This window comes from Lepidochelys olivacea (assembly GCF_965140295.1).
Source record: "Lepidochelys olivacea isolate rLepOli2 genome assembly, chromosome: 19".
NCBI lineage: Eukaryota > Metazoa > Chordata > Testudines > Cheloniidae > Lepidochelys > Lepidochelys olivacea.
Window position 1 is genome coordinate 9,312,918 of NC_140429.1, and position 24,616 is coordinate 9,337,533.

The following is a 24,616-nucleotide window of genomic DNA, read 5'->3' on the forward strand; positions in this document are numbered from 1 at the left end:
ACTGCAGCCTTCCTAAGAGAAGATTGTGTGAGTCTCTCCATATTTCCCCATATTCAGTAAAATCTTTCTCATTGACACAGTGTACTTCGCAAACAAAAGGTGTTGAATATTTGCTTTCATGTAAAGCATTCAGTGCAGGCATATAAAGACTAACCATGCTAACAACAGGACAAATGTGGCAATCCCGTGGCAAGTTACAGTTCAAGCTAGATGTGCTTGTCTTAAATGTGGATAATGACACTCACCTCCTTTATAAAGCACTTTGAGATCTACAGATGAAAAGCATTTGTAAAAGTGGCAGGTATTGGTTTTATTATAGTGGGTAATTTGACAAGATCAAATACCAAAAACATTCTGCTGATGACTCGAGGGCTGTGATTAGCTCTACACACACCCAGCTTCAACATGCTTGTAATTATTTGGACTTTGTTCCTTTCTTTATGAGCATTTGTCGAGCACTCCTGAGTATGTGTAGTTGCAGTCTGCTGTCCAGGAGGCTTGCCTGCAATGTGTCTGTCGTTGATAACTCTTCCTTTTGATTGTTTCACGTCTTACCTGCATCAACAAGCATGTATTTATGAGCTGCGTCTAGCTCATTTGCCGAAAGCAGCTCTAACAAACTTCAAGCCAAGCTGGAATTGGATTTTCAAACTCCTTTCACAGCGCTTACAGAACTGCAGCTAGGCCATCTGAGCTAACAACCCGTGGGCTGCAACTGCCTGGAGCCATTTTTCACCTTCAGCTGTGTCCGTCACCTTCAAAAGGACAGCGCTAAGCTTGCCATTAGCAGCTACCCTGCTGTCAGATCAGCCAACTCGCTGTGTTTCAGACAGTGGCTGTGCTCTTAACCCTTTTCTCTGGTTCTCAGGAAACAATCCGAGATGTTTGTGCTGTAAGATTCCCCGGTCTCTCACTCTTATAACATGGCCCAGGTAGGGCAAATAAGGTGTGTAAAGAAACAAAATGTGTATACGAAAGATAGTCTTTTGGCTACAGCACCAGCCATAGGGCCAAGAGATCTGGATTCTGTTTCCAACTCTGTCACTGGTTCTGTTTGACCTCAGGCAACCTCTGGGCCTCCGTTTTCCCATCTGTAAAACAGAGGTGACAGGTGATTAGATTTTCTAATTCATAGAGGTTCTGTGAGTGTGTGTTAGTGTTTTGAGATCCTCACATGGAAGGCACTTGAGAAGGACAAAGCAGTAGTAGTTTTTTATTATTTTGTAATCAGAAAATAGCATTGAAAGTAACTCCATCCTATTGCATAGCGATCTCCGTTTCAAAAGGAAGGTTAACGTACCAGAAGCTAAAGGAGGGGAAAGGGTGGCAGACACAGTTCCAGCTAACTTCTGATCCTCCTTTTGAAAAACATCCCTCATGACTGTACAGTAATGATCATAAAATCATATAGGGCTTGGGTACACTTGCGAGTCAGAGCGCATTAAATCAGCCCCGGGCACCCTAACTCCCGACATGTCCACACTGGCAAGGCACGTAGAGAGCCTGGACTCTGCAGCTGGAGCGCTCCTGGTAATCCACCTCCACAAGAAGCATAAAGCCTGGTGCGCCCCGGTTGAAATGCCCGGGCGTCAGTGTGAACGAGGGGATGCATTACTGTGCTGTGATTGGCCTCCGGAAACGTCCCATAATCCCCTGAAGTCAAGTGGCCACTCTTCACATTGTTTTGAACTCAGCTGCAGGCATGTGGATATCCCCTTTGAAAGCTCCATTTCTGACAGCCGGCTGCTTATCTGCTCCGGGACAAAGCAGCCGTTACTGTGGAATGCTGCTGTTGTGAGTGTGAGTCATCTAGTCCAGTCCCCAGCACTCAAGACAGGACTAAGTAATAACTAGACCATCCCTGACATCTAACCTGCTCTTAAAAACCTCCAGTGGGAGAGGTTCCACAGCCTCCCAGCGAATGTGTCCCAGGGCCTAACCACCCTGACAAGAAGTGTTTCCTAATGTCCAAACGAAACATTTCTCTTGTCCAATTTAAGCCCATTGCTTCTTGTCCTATCCTTAGAGGTTAATGAGAATAATTTTTTGTCCTCCTCCTTATAACAACTTTTTATGTCCTTGAAAACCGTTATCATGTCCCCCCTCAGTCTCCTCTTCTCCAGACCAAACAGATTCAGTTTTTTCAATCTTCCCTCCTAGGTCATGTTTTCTAGACCAATTAATCATTTTTGCTGCTCTCCTCTGGACTTTCTCCAGTTTGTCCACATCTTTCCTGAAACGTGGCACCCAGAACTGGACACAATACTTCAGTTGAGGCCTTATTAAAGCAGAGCGGAAGAATTACTTCTTGTGTCTTGCTTACAACACTCCTGCTAATACATCCCAAAATGATGTTTGCTTTTTTTGTGACAGTGTTACACTGTTGACTCATATTTAGCTTGTGATCCACTATGACCCCCAGATCCCTTGCTGCGGTACTCCTTCCTAGGCAGTCATTGCCCAGTTTGTACATGTGCAGTTGATTGTTCCTTCCTAAGTGGAGTATTTTGCATTTGTCCTTTAATGATTGTTCAGGCCATTGGGCCCAATGACCATGAAGTCAAGAAACCCCTACCTGAGACAACCTATAAACATGAGAAGCACTTGAGTATCAAAAGCACAGCTCGACTGTCTCTGAAGAGTTTCCTTTTCCAGGGCTCTGCTGTAGGAGCTTTGTAGCTGATGTTTCTCACTAGGGCCTGATCCTGAGAATGGTGCTCAGCGCCTCTCAACTGCTCTTGACTGCAGTGGAAGGGTGAGGGGCTTATGACCCTAATACTGTGTGAGAGAGATGTCTCTGAGAGCTTCCAGCAGGAGTCTTACGACCCAATTAACCCCGGGCAAAAATCCAGTGACTTCTTGCACACGCTTACACTAGGGTTGAATGTGACCCTTTGATCTCGTTGCCAGGCTGCTGGTTTCAGAAGCGCTTTCAATTTACTTTTGGTATTTATCCAAATATTTTACTGCACAGGGTGGGCACCATGTCTGAATTTATACATGACGGATTGTTTGTTGCACCCCATAGCAAGCCTCGGCTGTATTAATGCCGCATAACACCACATATAAAACCCATTAGCGTCGGTTATGAATTTTTAAAGTCAATTATTATGTGTGGGGATTTTTCTTTCTTCCTTAGATACCAAGCTTGGCCCCGAAGCTTTTCGCTTTGATTCTGGAATGGAAGCCGTGGCCACCAGACTCAGCGAGCGCTATTATATACTGCGCCCTGAAGTGGTAGAAAGTTACCTGTACATGTGGAGGCTGACCCATGATCCGAAATACAGACAGTGGGGCTGGGAAGTTGTAAAGGTATGATCATGAAATATGCAGCATTCACCATTACAGAGCCCTGGATTCTTACAGATATCTTTTTCTAGGGGAGGAAAAGGATAAGCAGAGTTTTAATTGTACTAGCCCCTGTCGTGTGCTACAGCACAGTGATATAAAGAGAAACCTAGTTTTCTTTTGTCTCTTTGCTGATCATTGAAAATGTCTGGGCTTTGTTTAAAAAAATAACAATAAACCTTACAGGGACTGGAGGGAAAAAGAGCTCCAGACCTCAGACAGTGTAATGGCTATGAGTGGAATAATGTCAGATGTAGTGGACTGAGCCGCACATTTGGAATTATCTAGACTCTGTGAAACCATAATTTCATATTCTTGCAGGGTTGACTCAGCCCTGCTCGTATTAAGATAGAGATATGAGCATCAAATATTATGTTTGGATCTTCAGAATGAGACTTTAAAAGACGAGATCTTCCCTGTGCTATGAGGACACAAAAGATCCCATAAAGACTTCCCGGCTAGAATGTCTTCTCACTCCATCACTGTTTTCTAATGTGATGTGCACAGGGCTGCTCCTCTGCGCCCCAGAGTTGGTTGCATTTCAGTGGCAGCATTCAGTCATTCATAAAGTGCCTTGGAAAGGAGCTGTGTAAAAGAGTTACTATTTGACACCTGTTGTTGATATGGGGGTACCATCAACACCAAGCAATCAATAAGCTTACATTGTTTACCTTTTTCCAGCTGTTGTCATTAGAACTAGCATCTTTCCTGGACTGTTGGGTAACGATCAAACTCTTCAGTGAGAGTGAAGCTGCTATAAAACCTGAATCTGATTTGTAACACAGCTGATGCTGATTAACGGATTACTCCATGTAGCTGTGTGTCGCTGAGATTTCTTTTCTTTTCTCAGGCACTGGAAAAATATTGTAGAGTAGAAGCAGGCTTCTCTGGGATCCGAGATGTTTATACCACCACCCCAAGCCATGACAACATGCAACAGAGTTTTTTTCTGGCAGAGACATTAAAGTAAGTCTGGCATCCTGAGAAAGCTTTCAGAATAAATCTCCTCTCTGGGCATAAAAGTCTTTCTGGTGTGGGTCATCTTCATGCAAAATATACAATAGCTTCATCTTAGAAAGCGTTGGATTCCCTGCAGAGCAAACTGTGGAAGATGGTGGGCTACAGCAGGCTTTTTGTGTCTCTTCTGCAGAACAATTACATAAAGAGAGATGAACGTGTCTGGGGATACATTTCTGTAATTTCCCAGGTGCTCTGTCATTTTCCGCTTGTGCACTGTATTTAACAGGAGTTTTGGCCAGATTCTCAGCTAAATCAATTTAAATCAACTTGGCTCTAAGGATATCGACCTATGCCATTTACTGCCCTGAGGATCTGGCCTTATATGTACACTTGGAATTCCATTAGAGTCTTTCTGTAATCCAATTTACCGGTTTCTCTTTTCTCTCTTCCTGCCATGTGGCTCCAGGTACCTCTATCTTCTGTTCTGTGATGATGATGTGCTGTCTCTGGAAGACTGGGTATTCAACACGGAAGCCCACCCACTGCCGGTGAACCACACGAACCTTAAAGCTAAAGCAAGCGTGCAATAATGATGCTGTTACTCAAGCGCCCTACTTCGGCGGCACTCTCTAGCGGGTTACTGCATTTCCTTTCCATTAAAGGAATTAGCAATGTTCCTAAAATGGTATTTTGGGGCACTAGTCCAATTCCGGACAGTATTATATTGGGGAGAATAAACTGTGACATAAGCACCTTCTTTTCCTCTATGAGGAGATCTGTTAGCCTGGTGACAAGATGTTGATTCTGGGCCATATTATTAACAGATCATGGACATTCCTTTATACAGAGAATTTATATGAAATCCACTGACTTTGCTTTCTAGTGGCCAAAGGATTGGAAGTTTGCCATACAATAGACTTTTTCCCCCTTGTTCTTCCTTTCATTTTTCTTTTTGATTGTTGCCTTTTATATACAGTTGGAGTTTATCATATTTCTAAGTACAGGTTTCAATGTACAGTGCTTTCTAAGTGGTGTCAACATTGTAACTGAAACAAAAACTGTCTGCAAAATTCTTGACCCAAATGTATTTTTATATATTTTTTCCTGTGCTCTTAAACCCACATTTATGGGACATTGCATCACATGTAACTTTCCTTTATAACCTTTGTGGTTTTCTACTTTTATTTGGAACTAAATGTTATGAGTCACTTGTAATAAATTGCACTGCTGTAATAGTCAAATCTGTGAAATAGAATAAAAGGTCTTGTAAAATAAGTAGCATAATTGGGTTTATCCGACATTACCAGCTATCCATAACTGTCAAAGACTTGCTGTATTATCCTTGGAATGAATAGCTGACAATAACGGTTGATTTTGAGAATAATTGACAATAAATGTTTATTTCAAGAATAATCGAGCAAGTGTATAGTCAATAATTCCAACCTGCTTCAACTCTCCTAACTTGCTTATTCATTGTTCAACTGTGAGGTAGCAAGAACTCAATTAAATGTCTTATTTCCTAGCCCCCCCAAAAAAATCCCCATCCAAGTTTCTTCCTCATTATATTGTAATTATCTCTGGGATGAAGTTACAGGAGAGAAAAAGGAGGGGAGAATCATAGAATATCTGGCTTGGAAGGGACCTCAGGAGGTCATCTAGTCCAACCCCCTGCTCAAAGCAGGACCAATCCCCAATTTTGGCCCCAGATCCCTAAATGTCTAGTTGGCAGCTGGTATCAAGTGGAGTGCCCCAAGGGTCGGTCCTGGGGCTGGTTTTGTTCAATATCTTCATAAATGATCTGGAGGATGGTGTGGATTGCACCCTCAGCAACTTTGCAGATGACAGTAAACTGGGAGGAGAGGTAGATACGCTGGAGGGTAGGGATAGGATACAGAGGGCCCTAGACAAATTGGAGGATAGGGCCAAAAGAAATCTGATGAGGTTCAACAAGGACAAGTGCAGAGTCCTGCACTTAGGACGGAAGAATCCAATGCACTGCTACAGACTAGGGACCGAATGGCTCGGCAGCAGTTCTGCAGAAAAGGACCTAGGGGTTACAGTGGACGAGAAGCAGGATATGAGTCAACAGTGTGCCCTTGTTGCCAAGAAGGCCAATGGCATTTTGGGATGTATAAGTAGGGGCATTGCCAGCAGATCGAGGGATGTGATCGTTCCCCTCTATTCGACACTGGTGAGGCCTCATCTGGAGTACTGTGTCCAGTTTTGGGCCCCACACTACAAGAAGGATGTGGAAAAATTGGAAAGAGTCCAGCAGAGGGCAACAAAAATGATTGGGGGACTGGAACACATGAGTTATAAGGAGAGGCTGAGGGAACTGGGGATGTTTAGTCCACGGAAGAGAAGAATGAGGGGGGGATTTGATAGCTGCTTTCAACTAGCTGAAAGGGGGTTCCAAAGAGGATGGCTCTAGACTGTTCTCAGTGGTAGCAGATGACAGAACAAGGAGTAATGGTCTCAAGTTGCAGTGTGGGAGATTTAGGTTGGATATTAGGAAAAACTTTTTCACTAGGAGGGTGGTGAAACACTGGAATGCGTTACCTAGGGAGAGGTGGTGGAATCTCCTTCCTTAGAAATTTTTAAGGTCAGGCTTGACAAAGCCCTGGCTGGGATGATTTAGTGGGGGATCAGTCCTGCTTTGAGCAGGGGGTTGGACTAGATGACCTCCTAAGGTCCCTTCCAACCCTGATATTCTATGATTCTATGGCCCCCTCAAGGATTGAACTCACAACCCTGGGTTTAGCAGGCCAATGCTCAAACCACTGAGCTATCCCTCCCCCCAGAAAATTGAGCCAGATTCTCATACTGTTTTTGGCACTGAGAAGTACCTTACTTTGTAGGTTGTCCCATTGACTTTCAGTAGGACAGCCGATGCAAAGCCCTTCAACACAATGGGTTACCTAGGAATGGGTTTACCATGGCATGGGTTACCTAGGGAGTTGGTGGAATCGCCTTCCTTAGAGGTTTTTAAGGTCAGGCTTGACAAAGCCCTGGCTGGGATGATTTAGTTGGGGATTGGTCCTGCTTTGAGCAAGGGGTTGGACTAGACAACCTCCTGAGGTCCCTTCCAACCCTGATATTCTATGATTCAGGGTACCAGAATCCAGCTCTGAGAATCACAGATCCTCTGCTTCAGAACAATTCTGGGCTCTGTTATGGGCCTGATCCTGGAAGAGGCTGAGTGCCCTCAAATTCCATTGATCAAGAACTTGGCATGATCAGCACTTTGCAGAATTGGACGTTGTGCTCACTCACATCCTTGATTGTTTGTTCCTCTCTAGTAGCTGGTCCTAGCTGTGCATCTTCCCCTTCAGTTGTTCAGTTGATTTATTTGTTTCATCGACAACCTTTCCCCTGCAGCTCTGGATCATTCAGAAGCTGCTGGTACTTTGCATTAGACACGTTCCTCTCTCGTATTGTGAAATGCTGATTGGTTTCTTCAGCAACTTGGGAAAGAAAAATATGCTTTTAAATCTATGCCTGTCAACGTCACAAAGGGAAAGAAGATTGTCATATGAGAACTTGCCCTTTATCCCAGGGGTAAAGATACTGGATGGTAAGCTTGGCCCAGAGGGATGATTATTGGTAAATAAGAGTCTTGGGAGTGAGTCATTTTATCTGAGGGATTTTGATACTGGGAAGTAAGCTTACCCCAAGAGAATTTTTGCAGCAGATTAAGAAATTTCATGAGTAACCAAAACTCTGTCTGGCAAGGTCTTAAAAAGTGTCCTTCCAAGTCCCGTTAACACAGATTCTTGGCATTTCATTCAGATTGTCTAGTTTGATTTTGTTCTTGTTATTTTCCTTTCCCAAAGCACAAACCCCATTTCCTTTCTGCACAAGTGTTGAGATGTTGTAGTAAAAATAAATGATACTTCTTAGGTCAAAAAGACGTTGGATAAAAGATTTTTCCCTCCTGAAATTCAACAGCTGCATCAAAAATAATGATCTTTCCGTTTACCACCCGGCATGCCTGTAAATGTAAAGTTTATTGATGTTTGCTTAACGAGGTGACCTGACTGCTGCTCAATACCAGTCCCAAAGAAAAGTATTCAGTGCAAATGTCTGTATCTAAAACCTTCTAATGATTAGCCCACAGTCTTGCAAACACTTGTGCTTCTGCTTAACTTTAGGCAAGTGAACAGTCTCTTGGAAGTCAATGGGACAACTCCCATGAATAACGTTAAGAACATGCATTAAGATCCTAAGTTCTTTGGGGCAGAGACTGTCTTTTTGTTCTGTTTGTACAGCACCTAGGACAATGGGGTCGTGGTCCGTGAGTGGGGTTTCTCGACGCTACCGCAATACAGGGATGTCTGAAGGATTGGGGCCTTAGATGTCTCTGGGTTCACGTTTCTCAGTACCCTTTGGCTCTCATTTGGCAGTGTTTATTCAGGCAGAACTCTGACTTCAGCGGTCATTTTGCTTGAGGAAGGGGAATTTTTCCCTTTGGGTTTCAGATGCTGTGCCTAGCAAATCTATTTCCACTTTGAGAAGAGAATTTGTTTTTAATATGTGTTTTGTTTGTAGGATTTGTATCCTGTTTGTGTTGATGTAGAAGAGGAACCCTTTTGTTTACATATGTTTAAGCAAAAAAAGCAATAATGATTCATTTGAATTGTTTTCAGTTCTAAACATACCGGGAAACACGTCGGGAAAGAGATTATACCTTTGTCTTGCTCAGCAACTTCACTCGCAGGCATGGGGTAAAATAAGACACATTTTTAACAATGAGGGTAACTAACCATTGGAACAACTTACTAATGAGGGGGGAGGGCAGGGGTGGATTTTCTACCGCTGGAAATTTTTAAACCAAGTTTGGATGGTTTTCTAAAAGTTTGATGTTCTAGCTCAAAGAGGAATTAATTCAGGGAAGTCCTATGGCGTTTGTTATACAGGAGGTCAGACAAGACAATTACAGTGGTCCTGTTTGGCCTTGTAATCTCTGAATCCTGGACCCATTGGTGGCAGTGGGAATTTTGCTATAGAATTCAGTGGGGCCAGAATTTCACCCATTTGGGGTTTCTGATTTTTTACATATTTGATTAAGAAATATGGTGCAACCTTGGTTGTCTGAATGCATTGGGGACCACTGAATAAACTCACATAATCAAGATTTGTGATGATCACACTAATTTTCACCGCTGGAAGACGTGACCCTATTTTATATAGCAGGAAGTTTCAGACAAATGAGACTCCCAATAACTGTAAGCTGTACTGCCCAGTATAAATTAACTTCACTATTGAGAAATGAGTGCTTGCAGAATGGCTGTCGATTGTTGCCTGACTTTTACATAAACCACAGAAAGAGATAAGAAAAAGCTATTCAAAAAACAAATGTAGTTTCTTGTAACCGACATTTCATTTTTCAAGCGTTATTACATTTCCTTGGAAGGCTTTCAGCAGAATTGGTTATTGAATTCCAAATCCTGGCAGTCTTTTATTTTTCCTGTATAATCTGTTGATTCTTTTCAGGTTTGATAGATTGAGTTTTTGCCTCCACTGTTTTAAAGCTTAAGATGTTACAGATGGTGGGTATTGGATCTCTGTATTAATTCACCAGAGAACACTGAAAAATCATAGAATCATAGGACTGGAAGGGACCTCAAGAGGTCATCTAGTCGAGTCCCCTGCACTTAAAGCAGGACTTACTATTATCTAGACCATCCCTGACAGGTGTTAGTCTAACCTCTCTTAAAAATCTCCAATGGTGGAGATTCCACAGCCTTCCTAGGCAATTTATTCCAGTGCTTAACCACCCTGACAGTTAGGAAGTTCTCCCTAATATCCAACCTAAAATTTAAGCCAATTGCTTCTTCTTCCATCCTCAGAAATTAAGAAGAACAATTTTTCTCTCTCCTCCTTGTAACAACCGTTTATGTCCTTGAAAACTATCATGTCATCCCATTCCACCCCCCACCCCTCCCAGTCTTCTCTTCTCCGGACTAAACAAACCCAGTTTTTTTCAATCTTCCCTCATAGGTCATGTTTTCTAGACCTTTAATCATTTTTGTTGCTTTTCTCTGGACTTTCTCCAATTTGTCCACATCTTTCCTGAAACGTGGCACCCAGCTGGACACAATACTCCAGTTGAGGCCTAATGAACCAAATAGAGCAGAAGAATTCTTTCTTGTGTCTGATTTACAACACTCCTGCAAATACATCCCAGAATGGTGTATGCTTTTTATTTTTTTATTTTTTTTTGCAACAGCATTACACTGTTGACTCATATTTAGCTTATGGTCCACTATGACCCCCCAGATCCCTTTCTGCAGTACTCCTTCCTAGCCAGTCATTTCTCATTTTGTACGTATGCAACTGATTGTTCCTTCCTAAATGGAGCACTTTGCATTTGTCCTTATTGAATTTCATCCTATTTACTTCAGACCATTCCTCCAGTTTGTCCAGATCATTTTGAATTTTAATCCTATCCTCCAAAGCACTTGCAACCCCTCCTAGCTTGGTACTGTCTGCAAACTTTATAGGTGTATTCTCTATGCCATTATCTAAATCATTGATGAAGATATTGAACAGAACTGGGCCCAGAACTGATCCCTCCAGGACCCCACTCAATATGCCCTTCCAACTTGACTGTAAACCACTAATAACTACTCTCTGAGAACAATTTTCCAACCAGTTCTGCACCCACCTTATAATAGCTCCATGTAGGTTGTATTTCCCTAGCTTGTTTATGAGAAGGTCATGCCAGACAGATTCAAAAGCCTTACTAAAGTCAAGATATACCACATCTGCTGCTTCCTCCCTATTCACAAGGCTTGTTACCCAGTCAAAGAAAGCTATTAGGTTGGTTTGACATGATCTGTTCTAGACAAGTCCATGCTGTCTGTTACTTATCACCTTATTATCTTCTCGGTGTCTGCAAATTGATTGCTTCATTATTTGCTCCATTATCTTTCCCGGTAGTGAAGCTAAGCTGACTGATCTGTAATTCCCCAGGTTGTCCTTATTTCCCTTTTTATAGATGGGCACTAGATTTGCCCTTTTCCAGTCAACATGTGCTGTGCTGCAATTGGGATTTTTTTTCTTCTTTAAATAAAATGCTTCCATAGCACAGGCTGTAAAAATGTCTTGCTATTTGAATCATAGGAAGTAGAGATGGAAAAGGCCCCACAGGTTTCCTACTCCATCCCTCTGCCAGTGCAGAATTGCTCCCTGCTGTCTGTTATAGCTGAGAGTTTCAAAGGAACCTAGGGGAGTTAGGCAACCAAATTCCATTGAAATTCAGTAGGATACCTAGCCTTATGGCTGATCTAATTTTAAATGTCCCCAGCAATGAGGCATTCATCACTTCTCCTGGAACACAGCCTAACCGATCTCACTTTCAGGGAGTTTGATAATATTCACTGTGGTAGCAGTGTTAGTCTGTATCAGCAAAAATAACGAGGAGTCCTTGTTTTTATTTGTTAGTCTCTAAGGAGCCACAAGGACTCGTTATTTTTGCTAATATTCACTGTAAATTATTCCTTTCTGAATTTCATGCAATGCTATTAGTTCTGTGTCCTACAACATTCTACCCTAATTAAGTCTTCTCCTTACCGTACTGGAGAATAGTCTTCAAATATTTGGAGAGTGTGTTTGCCCTTTCACTTTTTATTATCTGAACTACATAGTTCCTTTAGGACTCAATCCAGGAAAGCACATAAACAGTGCTTTGAAGCCAATGGGATTACTCAAGTGCTTATAGTTAAGAACTTGCTTAAACATCTTGCTGAATCAGGGCCTTAATCTTTCTTGTAAATCCTTCCTTCCAACCCACTAATCATTTTAGTTGCATTTCTCTGAATTCCCTTTGATTTGTTCAGATCTTTCTGGTAATGACATGCTCAGAATTTAAGCCCAGAATTCCAGAACCAAGATCCCTCTTTGGTTGTTAATTAATCATGTTTATTGTGCTACTGCCTAGGGACCAACCAAGATCAGGGGTCCACTGCGCTAGACTCTGTACAAACAGAATCGTAGACAGTCCCTGCTTTGAAGAGTTTATCATGTAAATACATCTCACAATCTTTTCTTTTTATGAAGATTGGAACCAAATTCTAGGGTCTTTGCCATCAGGTGTAGTTATCTTGGATGTTTTTCTAAAAGACAAACTCTAGGAATTATTTCGGGGAAGCTCTATGGCCTGTGTTATACAGGAGGTCAGACTAGATGATCACAATGGTCCCTTCTGGCCTTGGAATCTATGAATCACAGCATCACAAAGGTACTTAGTTTCCCAGACCTTAGGAAGAGCTCTGTGGAGCTCCAAAGCTTGTCTCTCTCACCAACAGAAGTTGGTCCAATAAAAGATATTCCCTCGCCTACCTTGTCTCTCTCATATACTGGGACCGTCAAAACTACAACAACACTGCATACAAGGTACTTAGTTGTCGAACTCTCATTGAAATCTGTGGGAATTGGGCATCTAAATATCTTTGTGAATCTGGTACATTCATATTTTCCAAGTATGCCCTTGTCTTTATTGGTACCATTTTTCCAAGGTCTTTATACATTTATTTTTATTTTTCTTGGGACCAATTCACTCTGTCATTTTTGAGCTGTGCTTAATTTCATCTCCCTCTTCATTTATTAATGCTGCTACCTGATAAATACTCACCCCCATCTCCAATATATTTGTCAACACCCTGTTCATTCATGTTAGCCCCTTTTAGTTGTTAACTCGGACTGTGTCCAGCTGCCCTTCTTTTTTTCAATCAAACCTTTACTGACTCTGGGCTCTTTGTTGCCTATTTCTTTTCCATTCCCAATACAATGTGTTGAGGGTTTCCCCATGTGAAACATTTCTTGTTCCTTACGTTGTCCAGAGGACCAGTGTGTTGTCCCTGTGTCTCATTTAGAACTTCCCTACATTAGTAGGGACATTTCAGTCACTTCCACTCTTTAGTGTACATACATGGGATTTAAATACAACTTTCCATTACATTTTGCTCCCTAAGGGTGAAATCCTGGCCCCATTTAAGCCAATGGGAATGGGGCCACTCAGATGTCTTAATTCCCCAAAATGTGCCTTTCCGGAATCCAGTACCTTTGTTCTCCAGCATTTGGTAACTCATGGTGAAGTTTAGTAGCTTGTCATCATTGGCACCAATTCCTTCCCTATTCTCACATTTTCAGCGGGTATCTTCCTGTAAGTAAAAGTTAGATCCAGGAGGTCGTGGCCTCTGATTGAATTTTCTTCTTAAATATCTTTGATGTCCTCTGTCTTGAGACTCGGCTTGCTGCAATTTTGGCTCTGTTACCCAGCAGATGTCTGGATATTTAAAATTCCTCCTGAGTGGTGTAATCTGTAATTTCAAGAACTAGGAACGTAGATCCAGGAATTTTTTTTCCACTCTCCTTTTAAGGGGAATTGATCTCTAGCAGATGCCCTCGCGGTTTCTCCTTTTGTCTTCCATTCCTTGGCTGCTTCTCCAAATAATTCACAGCCGTGCTCTTCATTGCTGAACAGGAGCTAATGGCCTTCCTAATGCTTCTGGTGTATGATGCCTCTCTACCTCTTGTATGATGTATACCACCTGTGGCATTCCAGATCTGAGATCTATCTCATCAGGCCTTGTTAATGCCCACTAAATCGTTTAATATCACTTCTAGTTCTTGCTTGTCACCCAAACACTTGAGTACATGTACTCGTTTCAGAACGGTTCCATCCTGTGTTATTCTGTACTCTACAAGTACTCACCGCATTGCCTGAGTTAAGTGAAAGCTCCCCTCGTTCCACTTCCCAGCCCAAGTGAGCCCTGGAAGTTTTAAACCACATTACTGAAACCATCTAATCCAACCAATAATCTCTCATCACAGACATTATTTCAATGCTTTTTTAATCCAGCACCTCCCCATCGGGGCAGACATTTGTTGATCACCAGTTCTTTCTTCCATATAGCTAGGTACTCTAGTGTCTTAGTACCTCCCCTGTATATGTAAATTGAATGGGATGTAGAGGTAGAGAACAGATTATTATCCCCATTTTACAGTTGGGGAAACCGAGGCATAGAGAAAAAATGTCCTCGGTCACACAGGAAATCGATGGGAATAGAGTCCGTATCTCTTGAGTCCCAGTCTGGTTTATGACCACAAGACCATACTCCCTCTTCCACTCCTGCTTGGCATTTGAAGGAACTCTGCCTTCTTTCCAGTTTTCTCCACATGCACTGTAATCGCTGGGAATTCCCTGTCACTCTGCAGGCTGTTTGGCCCCCTTATTTTGCCATCCTTTGCCCTAGTTCTCAGAAGGCAGAGCTCCCTCCTGTTTTCTTGATCTGGGCTACAGAAGTGAAGTTATTAGCCAGCGGTTATGTTCTCCTTGCTTCAGACAAAAAATGCTCCTGAAACCTAACACAAAACAATTAAGCAGGCTTAGGAAATGGCAAAACTTCAAAGCATTCAATTCTAATGTTTCCCGCCACCCTTAGAGAGCTCAGAGATGCTGTGTGGTTAGCCCTGAAGCAGAAGAAAATGGTATTAAATCTCCCTGAGCAGTTGGGGAAATCCAGAGGCTGTGCCGGATTGTGTGTAGCGAGAGTCTGAAGACAGTGATTTATGAAGAAAGATTAAAAGAGGTAAGTATAGAGCACTTGGCCAAAGTACAGCTAAGGAGGGATGTGATAACCAGGTAAGGACCTGAAGGTATAAAGACCAAAGAGGCAGGAGGATTTCTGAGGCTGGTACGGAAGGGTTAGGAGTAATGAGATTAAATTAATCAAAGAAAAAGTCGGGCTCAATATCTGCAAACCATTTCAGCTGTGACTGGGATAATCTCCCAAGGGAGGTCCCTGAGCTGGGGGGACAGTGTACAATCCTTGAGCTATACTGCACTGGCTGGAAAGATGAATGGACTAGATGATTTACTAATCATTCCCATCGCTAATTTCAGAGTCTGTGAACTATGGCCCTGAATTCAATGGAGCGCTTAAATCCCACGGGAGGCATTGCCTGCATGATAGTCTAGTCTGCTGAGGGCTGTAATACTTCACTCTAATTTTGCTTGGTGGGTTTAGCGTGCGGCTGCTGAGTGGGGTTGGTGGCCTGTGATGTACAGGCGATCAGACTAGATGATCTGGTGGGCCCTTCTGGCCTTCAACTCTATGACATAGAAGCCATGATGCCTGCAAAAAAATGAACCAGCAGCCGTTAATATGCTAAAACCACTGCCTATCACTCTGGCCAGCAGTCTCCTTATTTCCTTGTGCTCCCCCATGGTCTGTTTCTATTCACCTGTTGTCTCCCTCGGGCAGGGACCGTCTCTGTGTTTATACAGTGCCTAGCACAATGGGGTCTTAGGTGCTACCGCAATGCAAACTATACTACTAAGCACGTGCTTACAGTTCAGGATGGGTTTAGATGCGCTGCAGAGTACGGATAGATTTAAGCACATGCTTAAGTGTTTCACTGATGTGGAGACCTACAATTGTAAATAAAGTGAATAACACCATGGGACAGTTAATTATATTCTGAGTAGTCCAGTAGATAGGGACTGGTGTGGGACTGAAAGAGCTGGGTTCTACTCCTGGCTGTACCATTGACCTGCTGTGTGACCAGGGAAAGTTTCTTCACCGCTCTGGGCCTGGGTTTCTGTTCCCACTCTGCCTGTCTATTTACCCTGTAAGCTCTTTGGAGTCTCTGACTCTGTGTACGTACATCACAACGGGACTCTGATCTCAGCTGGGGTCTCTGGGCACCAGCGCACTCTAAATGTTAAGACAATAATTCTGCTGTATTTCATTTGTTTACCACAGTTTTGTCCTATATCTCTGCAATTACAGGGCCAGATTCTGCCACCCTGACTCACATGGCATAGCACCTAACTCGGTGATTGGCTAAAGTTGGGACTAGTGATGGGGTAAGGTCCCACCCAGGTTCAGTAAGGCTTCTGGAATCTGGCTTTCTGACGATAGTGCTCTCTGATCTGCACCACTGATCAGGCTCATAGTCATCCACACTCCTTAGCCCTGAGCTCCGTTCAGTCATCAATGGAATTTAGGAATGCTGAGATGAGGTACAGATGTGACACCCTCCCATACGACACTTCTGAGCCAGGGGACAGATCGCAATCCAAACAGCGTCATGGAAAAATGGATCCTTTCTGGCTAAGATGTGAGGGGAGGTGCCTTGCCCTTTAAGGACAGTACTACTAACTCGTCAATCCTCCCTGACACATGGCATGAGCCTTTTACGAGTTTGGGTGATCACACAGCCTGAGGCGATATGAGAAATGAGGAAAGGGGTCCTCAGATTTAGAAGGAATCCTGTTACTGTACCTTTAAGGGCCCAGGACTGGAGGCTTGCAGAGAGTGGGGCAGGGACTCCTCTCAGCCAATAAGAAAGGAGCTGGGAGAAGGGTCCAGTATAAATGCTGCCACCCCCTTCACAGCAGCCAGCAGGGTAGATGATTGTAGGGAGTAAGAAGGTTGCTGGTGGGCCCTCAGTTAGCCAAGAGCAGACACCAGCCTGAGAAGGCTGCCAGCCCGGAGACAAATTGCAACCCAGCTCCAGGAGAAGAGCTGGGGATCCTGGTAAGGAGAGAAACAATAATTGCTGAAGCTACCCAAGCTCCAGGAGGAAGCCAGGGACTCCTGCAATAAGGAGAGACATAGAGATTGAAAGAGAATTATGAGGGGACTGGGAACAGAGCTTAGTGGACCAACCTCAGAGGAACCCTTAAAGCCAGAAGCATCTTTTGTTTGTTTGGGATATAGTGTTATGTCTCCTTTTTGTATGAAGTTTTGTAATTAGTCCTAAGGAGGGTATTATTGAGTCAAGAGTGCCTGAAGTGAAGTTATTGGCTTTGTAAGAATGGAAACTGAGGCAGGGATTACATGCAGTGCCATGCTAACTCAGCAGGGGCCACTACAGGGCAAGCATGCCCTACAGCATAAGGCACCACTGTCTCCTAGAAAGAAAGTGGAATGAACCCAGATTTAAGACTGGGTCAGATTATGGCAGCAGCCAGTTCTTTTTGTTGAAAATGAAGGGGGAAAGTCTGTGGCTGCAGATCCTCAAGCTACAAATGATAGTGATGAATCTGCTCTGGAAAATTCCTGTGTCAGATATTCTTAAATTATTCTAAATTGAGGCCAAACAAATGTAATCATTAATGGGTGTGTCTTCAAACAATTTCCTCTTGGAGAGTGAAGAGGAAATGAAGGGAAGAGGTGCAATTTTCCTCATCTATCTTTGTTTTAAATCCAGCCCATTGCAGTAGCAAAGACAAAATCAGCAAATAAAATGGACTGAGAAGCTTGAGATCAGTTCTTGAAGGAAATTTGTACACTATGATTTTTCACCAACTGACCCAAAATGACAGAACACTCAATATTATGATGTTTGATTTATTATCCAGTGATGAGGTTGGGAGACCTTAGCTATTAAGAATTTCAATCAGGTGTTTCAAATTTAATTGACCTAACAGTAAGTGGATTTTCTGTGTGTGCAAATGTGCATTGACACACACATTTCACTGAACCACACTGTCTTCAGTATAATCCTATTGTGTTTAGATATATAATAGTTAAACTGATTTATGGTGGAAAATACATTTGATTCAGATCTGTATTTTGCTCAGTGTTCTGTATATTTAACTCTGAGGGAATATAACTTAAATATTAATTTCTATAATGAACAGATGATGAAATTTCATATTCATCAAAATGTAAAATGGAAAAAGACGGGGGAGAGCCTCTAGTTGTTAGTAATCCTGTTTATTTTCTCATAATCCCTTCTTTCTTAATCAGTTTTCATCCCCCTTTAGCTTTGCATTAGAATAGAATTTATCTTTACAATAGCATCTGTCATGCTAGAAGTGTCCCAAAGCATTAACAATAAGCTAAAAAGTGGTACCATAGTGACTCTGTTGCTAAATGTAACGGCCACTATGGATTTGCCAATGAGGACAAGGCAGTTGTGGAGAAGGTAAATGAATCCCTTTAATCAGTCTTCACTGCAAGGGAGAAAGGAGATTCCCAAACCTGAGCCATTTGTTACAGGTGACAAATCTGTCCCAGCTTGAGGTGTCAGTAGAGGTGGTTTTGGAACAAATGGATAAATTAAACAGCCATAAGTCACCAGGACCAAATGGGATTCACCCAAACGTTCTGAAGGAACTCGGAGGTGAAATTGCAGAACTACTAACTGTGCTGTATGTAACCCATCGCTTAAATCACCTCTGTACCAGACGACTGGAGGGTACCTAATGAAACACTGGTTTGTTCTTTTTTTGGTTTTGTTTTTTTTTAAAAAGCCTCCAGAAGTGATCCTGGCAATTACAGGCCAGTAAGTCTAACTTCAGAACCAGGCAAATGGGTTGAAACTATAGTAAAGAACAGAATTCTCAGAAACCTAGATAATATGTTGGGGAAGGGTCAACAAGGCTTTTGTAAGGGGAAAACATGCGTCGCTCATCTATTGTTTAAGGGAGGGTCAATAAAACATGAGGACAAGGGTGGTCCAGTCAATATAGTGCACTTGGACTTTCAGAAAGCCTTTGATGAGATCCTTCCTTTTCCAAAGTCTCTTAGGCAAACTAAGCAGAAATGGGATGAGGGGAAGTCCTCTCACCAGTAACTGGTTAAAAATAGGAAACAAAGTGTTGGGATAAATGGTCAGTTTCACAATTGAAAGTGATAAATAGAGGGGTCCCCAGGGATCTGTACTGTGATCAGTGCTGTTCAACATACTCAGAAATTATCTGGAAAAGGAGGTGACTAATGAGGTGGCAAAATTTGCAGGTAATACAAAATTACTCTCGATATTTAAGTCCACAGCTGAGTGTGAAGAGTGACAAAAAGATCTCACTAAACTGGGTGACTGGGCAACAAAATGGCAAATGAAATTCAGTGTTGACAAGTGGAAAGTAATGCACATTGGAAAAAATAATCCCAACTATACATACAAAATGAGCTCTTACCACTCAAGAAAGATACCTTGGAGTTGTCATGGCTAGCTCTCTGAAAACATCCAGTCAATGAGCAGAAGCAGTCAAAAAAGCTAACAATGTTAGAAATCATTAGGAAAGGGATAGGTAATAAAACAGAAAATATCGTAATGCCACTATATAAATCCATTGTACGCCCACACCTTGAATACTGAGTGCATTTCTGGTCATCTCATCTGAAAAAAAAATAGAATTGGAAAAGGTACAGAGAAGGCCAACAAAAATGATTAGGGGGATGAAACAGCTTCTATATGAGGAGAGATGAAAGAGTGGGACTGTTGAATTTAGAAAAGTGATGACTAAGGGGGGATATGATAGAGGTCTGTAAAATCATGAATAGGATGGAGACAATGAATAGAGAAGTGTTACTGACCACTTCACACAATGCAAGAACCAGAGATCACCCAATGAAATTAATAGGTAGCAGGTTGAAAACAAATTAAAAGAATTACTTCTTCACACAACGCACAGTCAGCCTGTGGAACTTGTTGCCATGGGATGTTGTAAAGGACAAAAGTGGGTTCAAAAGAGAATTAGCAGGGTTGATAAAAATCAATGATTTTAAAAAAAATCGATTTTTTTTGGTAAAATGCTTTTTGAGGAAAAAAATTATCTGAAGGTAGTTTTAATGAAGATACATTATAGCTCAAAGATATCTCATCATGGAATAGGGATTATAAATTCTAATTCTATAGTATGAGACAATATATTCATGTAATGTTTAAGAAAATTTTTGTAAATGAATTCCAATAGTTCATGGATTAGGGACCCAATCTTACGGGGTTCCACAGGCTTTTGTATAGATTATTTAGGTTAATCTTTCTATCTACCCAATGGGACTCAGTGCTCAGTCTAGAAGATACCATCTAAGATGCTTAGTTTTGCAGTTCTCAAACTGTGGATTTGTGTCTCCAGAGGTAACATGCTAGTTAACAGCAAAAATGTTTTTAAATAAATATATAGAGGTGAGAAATAACAGACCTCAACCCTATTGTCCCTCTGCAAATTTGTGTACACAGAGTCAATCCCTTACCTCTCTCTAAAAGTGCAAAGTTTCAAAAAGTTCAACGAATAGAAGATTGTTGGGGGCGGAATAGATCTGGACAAGGAGAAGAAGTCTGGAAATAAACGTGAGAAGTGAGGGACATATGCTTGTTTTGTTAAAATATTAGATGTTTATGTTGAAGAAAAAATCCAGAATACTTAATATTGTTTTAGTTAAATGAAACAATTGAAATGCCTTTCTGGTGATGTTCTCCTCCTAATACAGCATGGCAAGAAAATCATCCAAATATTAATGATTATCCTGTTGAACTGGAGATAGTTCACCTCCCAGTGACTTCATAAATATCAGCTTCAGTTACCTTTGGTAAATAAAATAACCAAACAATCATTCATTTTCTGATATAGTTGTAAAACGAATCTGAAAAGTTTTCAAAATAAATCACTGTTTAAAAATGTATAGTGTACCTTCTAAAAATGAAACCTACATCTATCTCTGTGTTGTGAAGAATATGTATTAAGGTTATAACAACCAACAAGAATGTACTTTTAAGTAGAAAACTATGATTAAATTGAGTCTTCCTGACTAGTGATTTAAATCAAATCCACCCTCAGAATTAGATAAGGTCCTGGGAGGATAGGTCCATCAATGGCTATTAACTAAGATGGTCAGGGACACACAACCCCATTCGTCAGTTGTCTCTAAACCTCTGATTGCCAGAAGCTAGAACTGGACCACAGGCAATGGATCCCTTGATAAATGCCCTGTTCTGTTCATTCCCTCTGGGGCACCTGGCATTGGCCACTGTTGGAAGACAGGATATTAGACTAGAGGGACCATTGGTCTGACCCAATATGGCCATTCTTATGTTAATAGTTGTCACCTAGTCATGACCATTAGAATCAGGCCCTAGGTAGTACCATTTAGCTCAATTGGACTATCATCTGTTTAATGTTAATCATCTGCAACAGGATGAAGTCTGAGGTCCAGAACCTCAAAGATATTTAGGCACTTAACTCCCAGTGAGAGTTAGACACCCGAATCCCTTTTAGGAGTTAGACCCAGCTATTGCTACTGGGAAGGGCAAGATTAATTTTTTTTTTTAAATAGTGACAAGTGCTTGACAACATAGAAACCCTTGGAGGCAAAACTTTATAGCTCCTGCTTTTTAAAATTTTTTATTTCTTTTGAATAAGGCACCTATGGTTGTTTAAATTTGTAAGGTTTCAGAGTAACAGCCGTGTTAGTCTGTATTCGCAAAAAGAAAAGGAGTACTTGTGGCACCTTAGAGACTAACCAATTTATTTGAGCATGAGCTTTCGTGAGCTACAGCTCACTTCATCGGATGCATATCGTGGAAACTGCAGCAGACTTTATATATACACAGAGAATATGAACCAATACCTCCTCCTACCCCACTGTCCTGCTGGTAATAGCTTATCTAAAGTGATCATCAGGTGGGCCATTTCCAGCACAAATCCAGGTTTTCTCACCCTCCACCCCCCCACACAAATTCACTCTCCTGCTGGTGATAGCCCATCCAAAGTGACAACTCTTCTCAACACATGTGAGAAAACCTGGATTTGTGCAGGAAATAGCCAGACTTGATTATCATGCACATTGTGTAAAGAGTTGTCACTTTGGATGGGCTATCACCAGCAGGAGAGTGAATTTGTGTGGGGGGGTGGAGGGTGAGAAAACCTGGATTTGTGCTGGAAATGGCCCACCTGATGATCACTTTAGATAAGCTATTACCAGCAGGACAGTGGGGTGGGAGGAGGTATTGTTTCATATTCTCTGTGTATATATATAAAGTCTGCTGCAGTTTCCACGGTATGCATCCGATGAAGTGAGCTGTAACTCACGAAAGCTCATGCTCAAATAAATTGGTTAGTCTCTAAGGTGCCACAAGTCCTCCTTTTCTTTTTTTAAATTTGTAAGTTGCTGCTGTGTAAGTATTTGCTATTGAAATTTAACAGAGAGACTCTAAAAACCAAAACTCCTATTTTAGCTCAACTCCTTAGCTGTGCTGCTAATACCCTGGCACATTAAAATGGAAAGAGTTCTACAACTTCCAATCTCTTGTCCCCCTTTTTGCACTTCATTTATTTTGGGCAGGGAATCCAGCTTGCTCAGTGTCACATTCTGGTTCTCATGCATTAGCAGAGAATGCAGTTGTGCGCTAAATTATTCAAAGGCTGTTTAAACTGCTTTCATTGCCATTTTAAAAGCAATATGAAAACAACCCTAGTTGGGATTTGCAAAGTCCCTCCCCTGGTTTGTGTGCCTATGTTTGCTTACAAAACCTAGGTGTCTTGGATTTGTCTTCCCTGGGGTTAACAGTCCTATCCCAGAGCCAGCTCCCTCAGGATTGTCCTGGAGTCTCCAGGTTTTAAAGATTAATCTTTATTTAAGGATTGTGTCATGTGATAAAACTTCCAGGAATATCTCCAACCAAAACTGGCAACCCTAGGGGAGAAACAGTCACAGAGGGAAGAAGGAGCAAGGAGACGAGCTGGGGAGGCTGGAGGGAACATGGCTGGTCCCTGGGTCCAGGGTGGGGCTATAGAGAAGCTATAGCTGCCCTGGGTTGTGTTATTCTCGGGCTAGTTTGCCTCAAGTACCAAAACCAACGTGATTTTCCAGCGACCTGCTTCCCCCACCGTAGCTCTTGCCTTTGGCCTTGTCTCTGTGCACCACAGCCCCCTTTAGCCCCCCAGCCCTGCCCCTGAAGCCCCCCCAGACAACTCTAGCCCCCCCCGCCCTGCCCCTGAAGCCCCCCAGCCCCCTCTAGCCCCCCAACCCTGCCCCTGAAGCCCCCTCAGCCCCCCAACCCTGCCCTCTAGCCCGCCCCGCCCTGCCCCTGAAGCCCCCCAGCCACCTCTAGCTCCCCCCCGCCCTGCCCCTGAAGCCCCCCAGCCACCTCTAGCCCCCCAACCCTGCCCCTGAAGCCCCCTCAGCCCCCCAACCCTGCCCCCTCAGCCCCCTCTAGCCCGCCCCGCCCTGCCCCTGAAGCCCCCCAGCCCCCTCTAGCCCGCCCCGCCCTGCCCCTGAAGCCCCCCAGACAACTCTAGCCCCCCCCGCCCTGCCCCTGAAGCCCCCCAGCCACCTCTAGCCCGCCCTGCCCTGCCCCTGAAGCCCCCCAGCCACCTCTAGCCCCCCAACCCTGCCCCTGAAGCCCCCCAGCCCCCTCAGCCCTGCCCCTAAAGCCCCCAGGGTCCTCCCCAGCCCCCCCAGTAAGGCCCGGGCGGGTGATCGCGGCAGCGGGGCTCAGGCGCGGGTCTCCCCAGGGAGACTGGTTGGAAACGGCCCTTGGGGAAAAACCCCACGGCGGGGGGGGGAACCGGTCCCGGGCCGGGCGCGGCCCCTTTGACGCCGCCCCCAGCCTGGCGACGCGGCGGGCGGCCGGGCGCTGAGGGCGGCGCAGGGAGCCGGGCGGAGGCGGCGAGCGGCGCGGCCCAGCCCAGCGGAGCAGCGGGGATGGCCGGGGGGCCGCAGCCGGGAGCCCCCGGAGCCCCCTCGCCGCGGCTGCCCAGGCTGGGGCTGGTGCTGGGCCTGCTGGCCGCCCTGGCCGCGGTGAAATACTATCGGGACGCCGAGGCGGCCCGGCGGCAGGTACCGGAGCGGGGGCGGCTCCGGGGGAGGGTAAATTGGGGGGCGCGGGGGTTAGTGCTGGGGGCTACGGGAGGTTTGGGGGGCTGGAGAGGACGCTGGGGGTTGTAGGGGCCGGTTGGGGGGTGGACAGGACGCTGGGGGCTTTGGGGGAAGAGTTGGGGGGCTGGAGGCTTTGGGGGTTGTAGGGGCCGGTTGGGGGTGGACAGGACGCTGGGGGCTTTGGGGGAAGAGTTGGGGGGCTGGAGGCGCTGGGGGTTGTAGGGGCTGGTTGGGGGTGGACAGGACGCTGGGGGCTTCGAGGGAAGGGTTGGGGGGAAGAGGTGGGGGATGCTGAGTGATTGTGCTGGGGGCTTTGGGGAGACTTTGGGTTTTGCTGGGGGGCTCTGATTTGGAGGGGGGTGGAAGGGAGCTCTGGGGAGATGCTGCTAGGGGGCTCTGGCTGTGGGCAGGGGGCCTGCCAACTTGGGCACTCCTAGGATTCTCTTTGCTCTTCCCTTCTTAGATTCATAGATATTTAGGTCAGAAGGGACCATTATGATCATCTAGTCTGACCTCCTGCACAATGCAGGCCACAGAATTTCACCCACCACTCCTAAAAAAGACCTCACACCTATCTCTGTGCTATTGAAGTCCTCAAATTGTAGTTTGAAGACCTCAAGGAGCAGAGAATCCTCCAGCAAGTGACCCGTGCCCCATGCTACAGAGGAAGGCGAAAAACCTCCAGG

At 43.9% G+C, this 24,616-nt stretch overlaps 2 protein-coding genes across 6 annotated transcripts in view; both read left to right on the forward strand.

Annotated features, from left to right (window-relative positions):
- MAN1C1 (mannosidase alpha class 1C member 1) overlaps positions 1–5,583 on the forward strand; it is an 88,875-nt gene extending 83,292 nt beyond the window's left edge. For both annotated transcript variants that reach the window (XM_084652586.1, XM_084652585.1), the window contains exons 10-12: positions 3,140–3,312; positions 4,199–4,314; positions 4,775–5,583. In XM_084652586.1, coding sequence (XP_084508712.1) covers positions 3,140–3,312; positions 4,199–4,314; positions 4,775–4,898 — 413 coding nt within the window. In that variant the 3' untranslated portion in view covers positions 4,899–5,583. The remainder of the gene's footprint in view (positions 1–3,139; positions 3,313–4,198; positions 4,315–4,774) is intronic.
- Positions 5,584–23,692: 18,109 nt separating this feature from the next.
- Positions 23,693–24,616, forward strand: part of SELENON (selenoprotein N) — a 31,432-nt gene continuing 30,508 nt past the window's right edge. For all 4 annotated transcript variants that reach the window (XR_014714533.1, XM_084652490.1, XM_084652491.1 and 1 more), the window contains exon 1: positions 23,693–23,891. Coding sequence is in view for 3 of the 4 variants with exons in the window: in XM_084652490.1 (XP_084508616.1) it covers positions 23,757–23,891 (135 nt within the window). In the remaining variant the exon portion in view is untranslated. The remainder of the gene's footprint in view (positions 23,892–24,616) is intronic.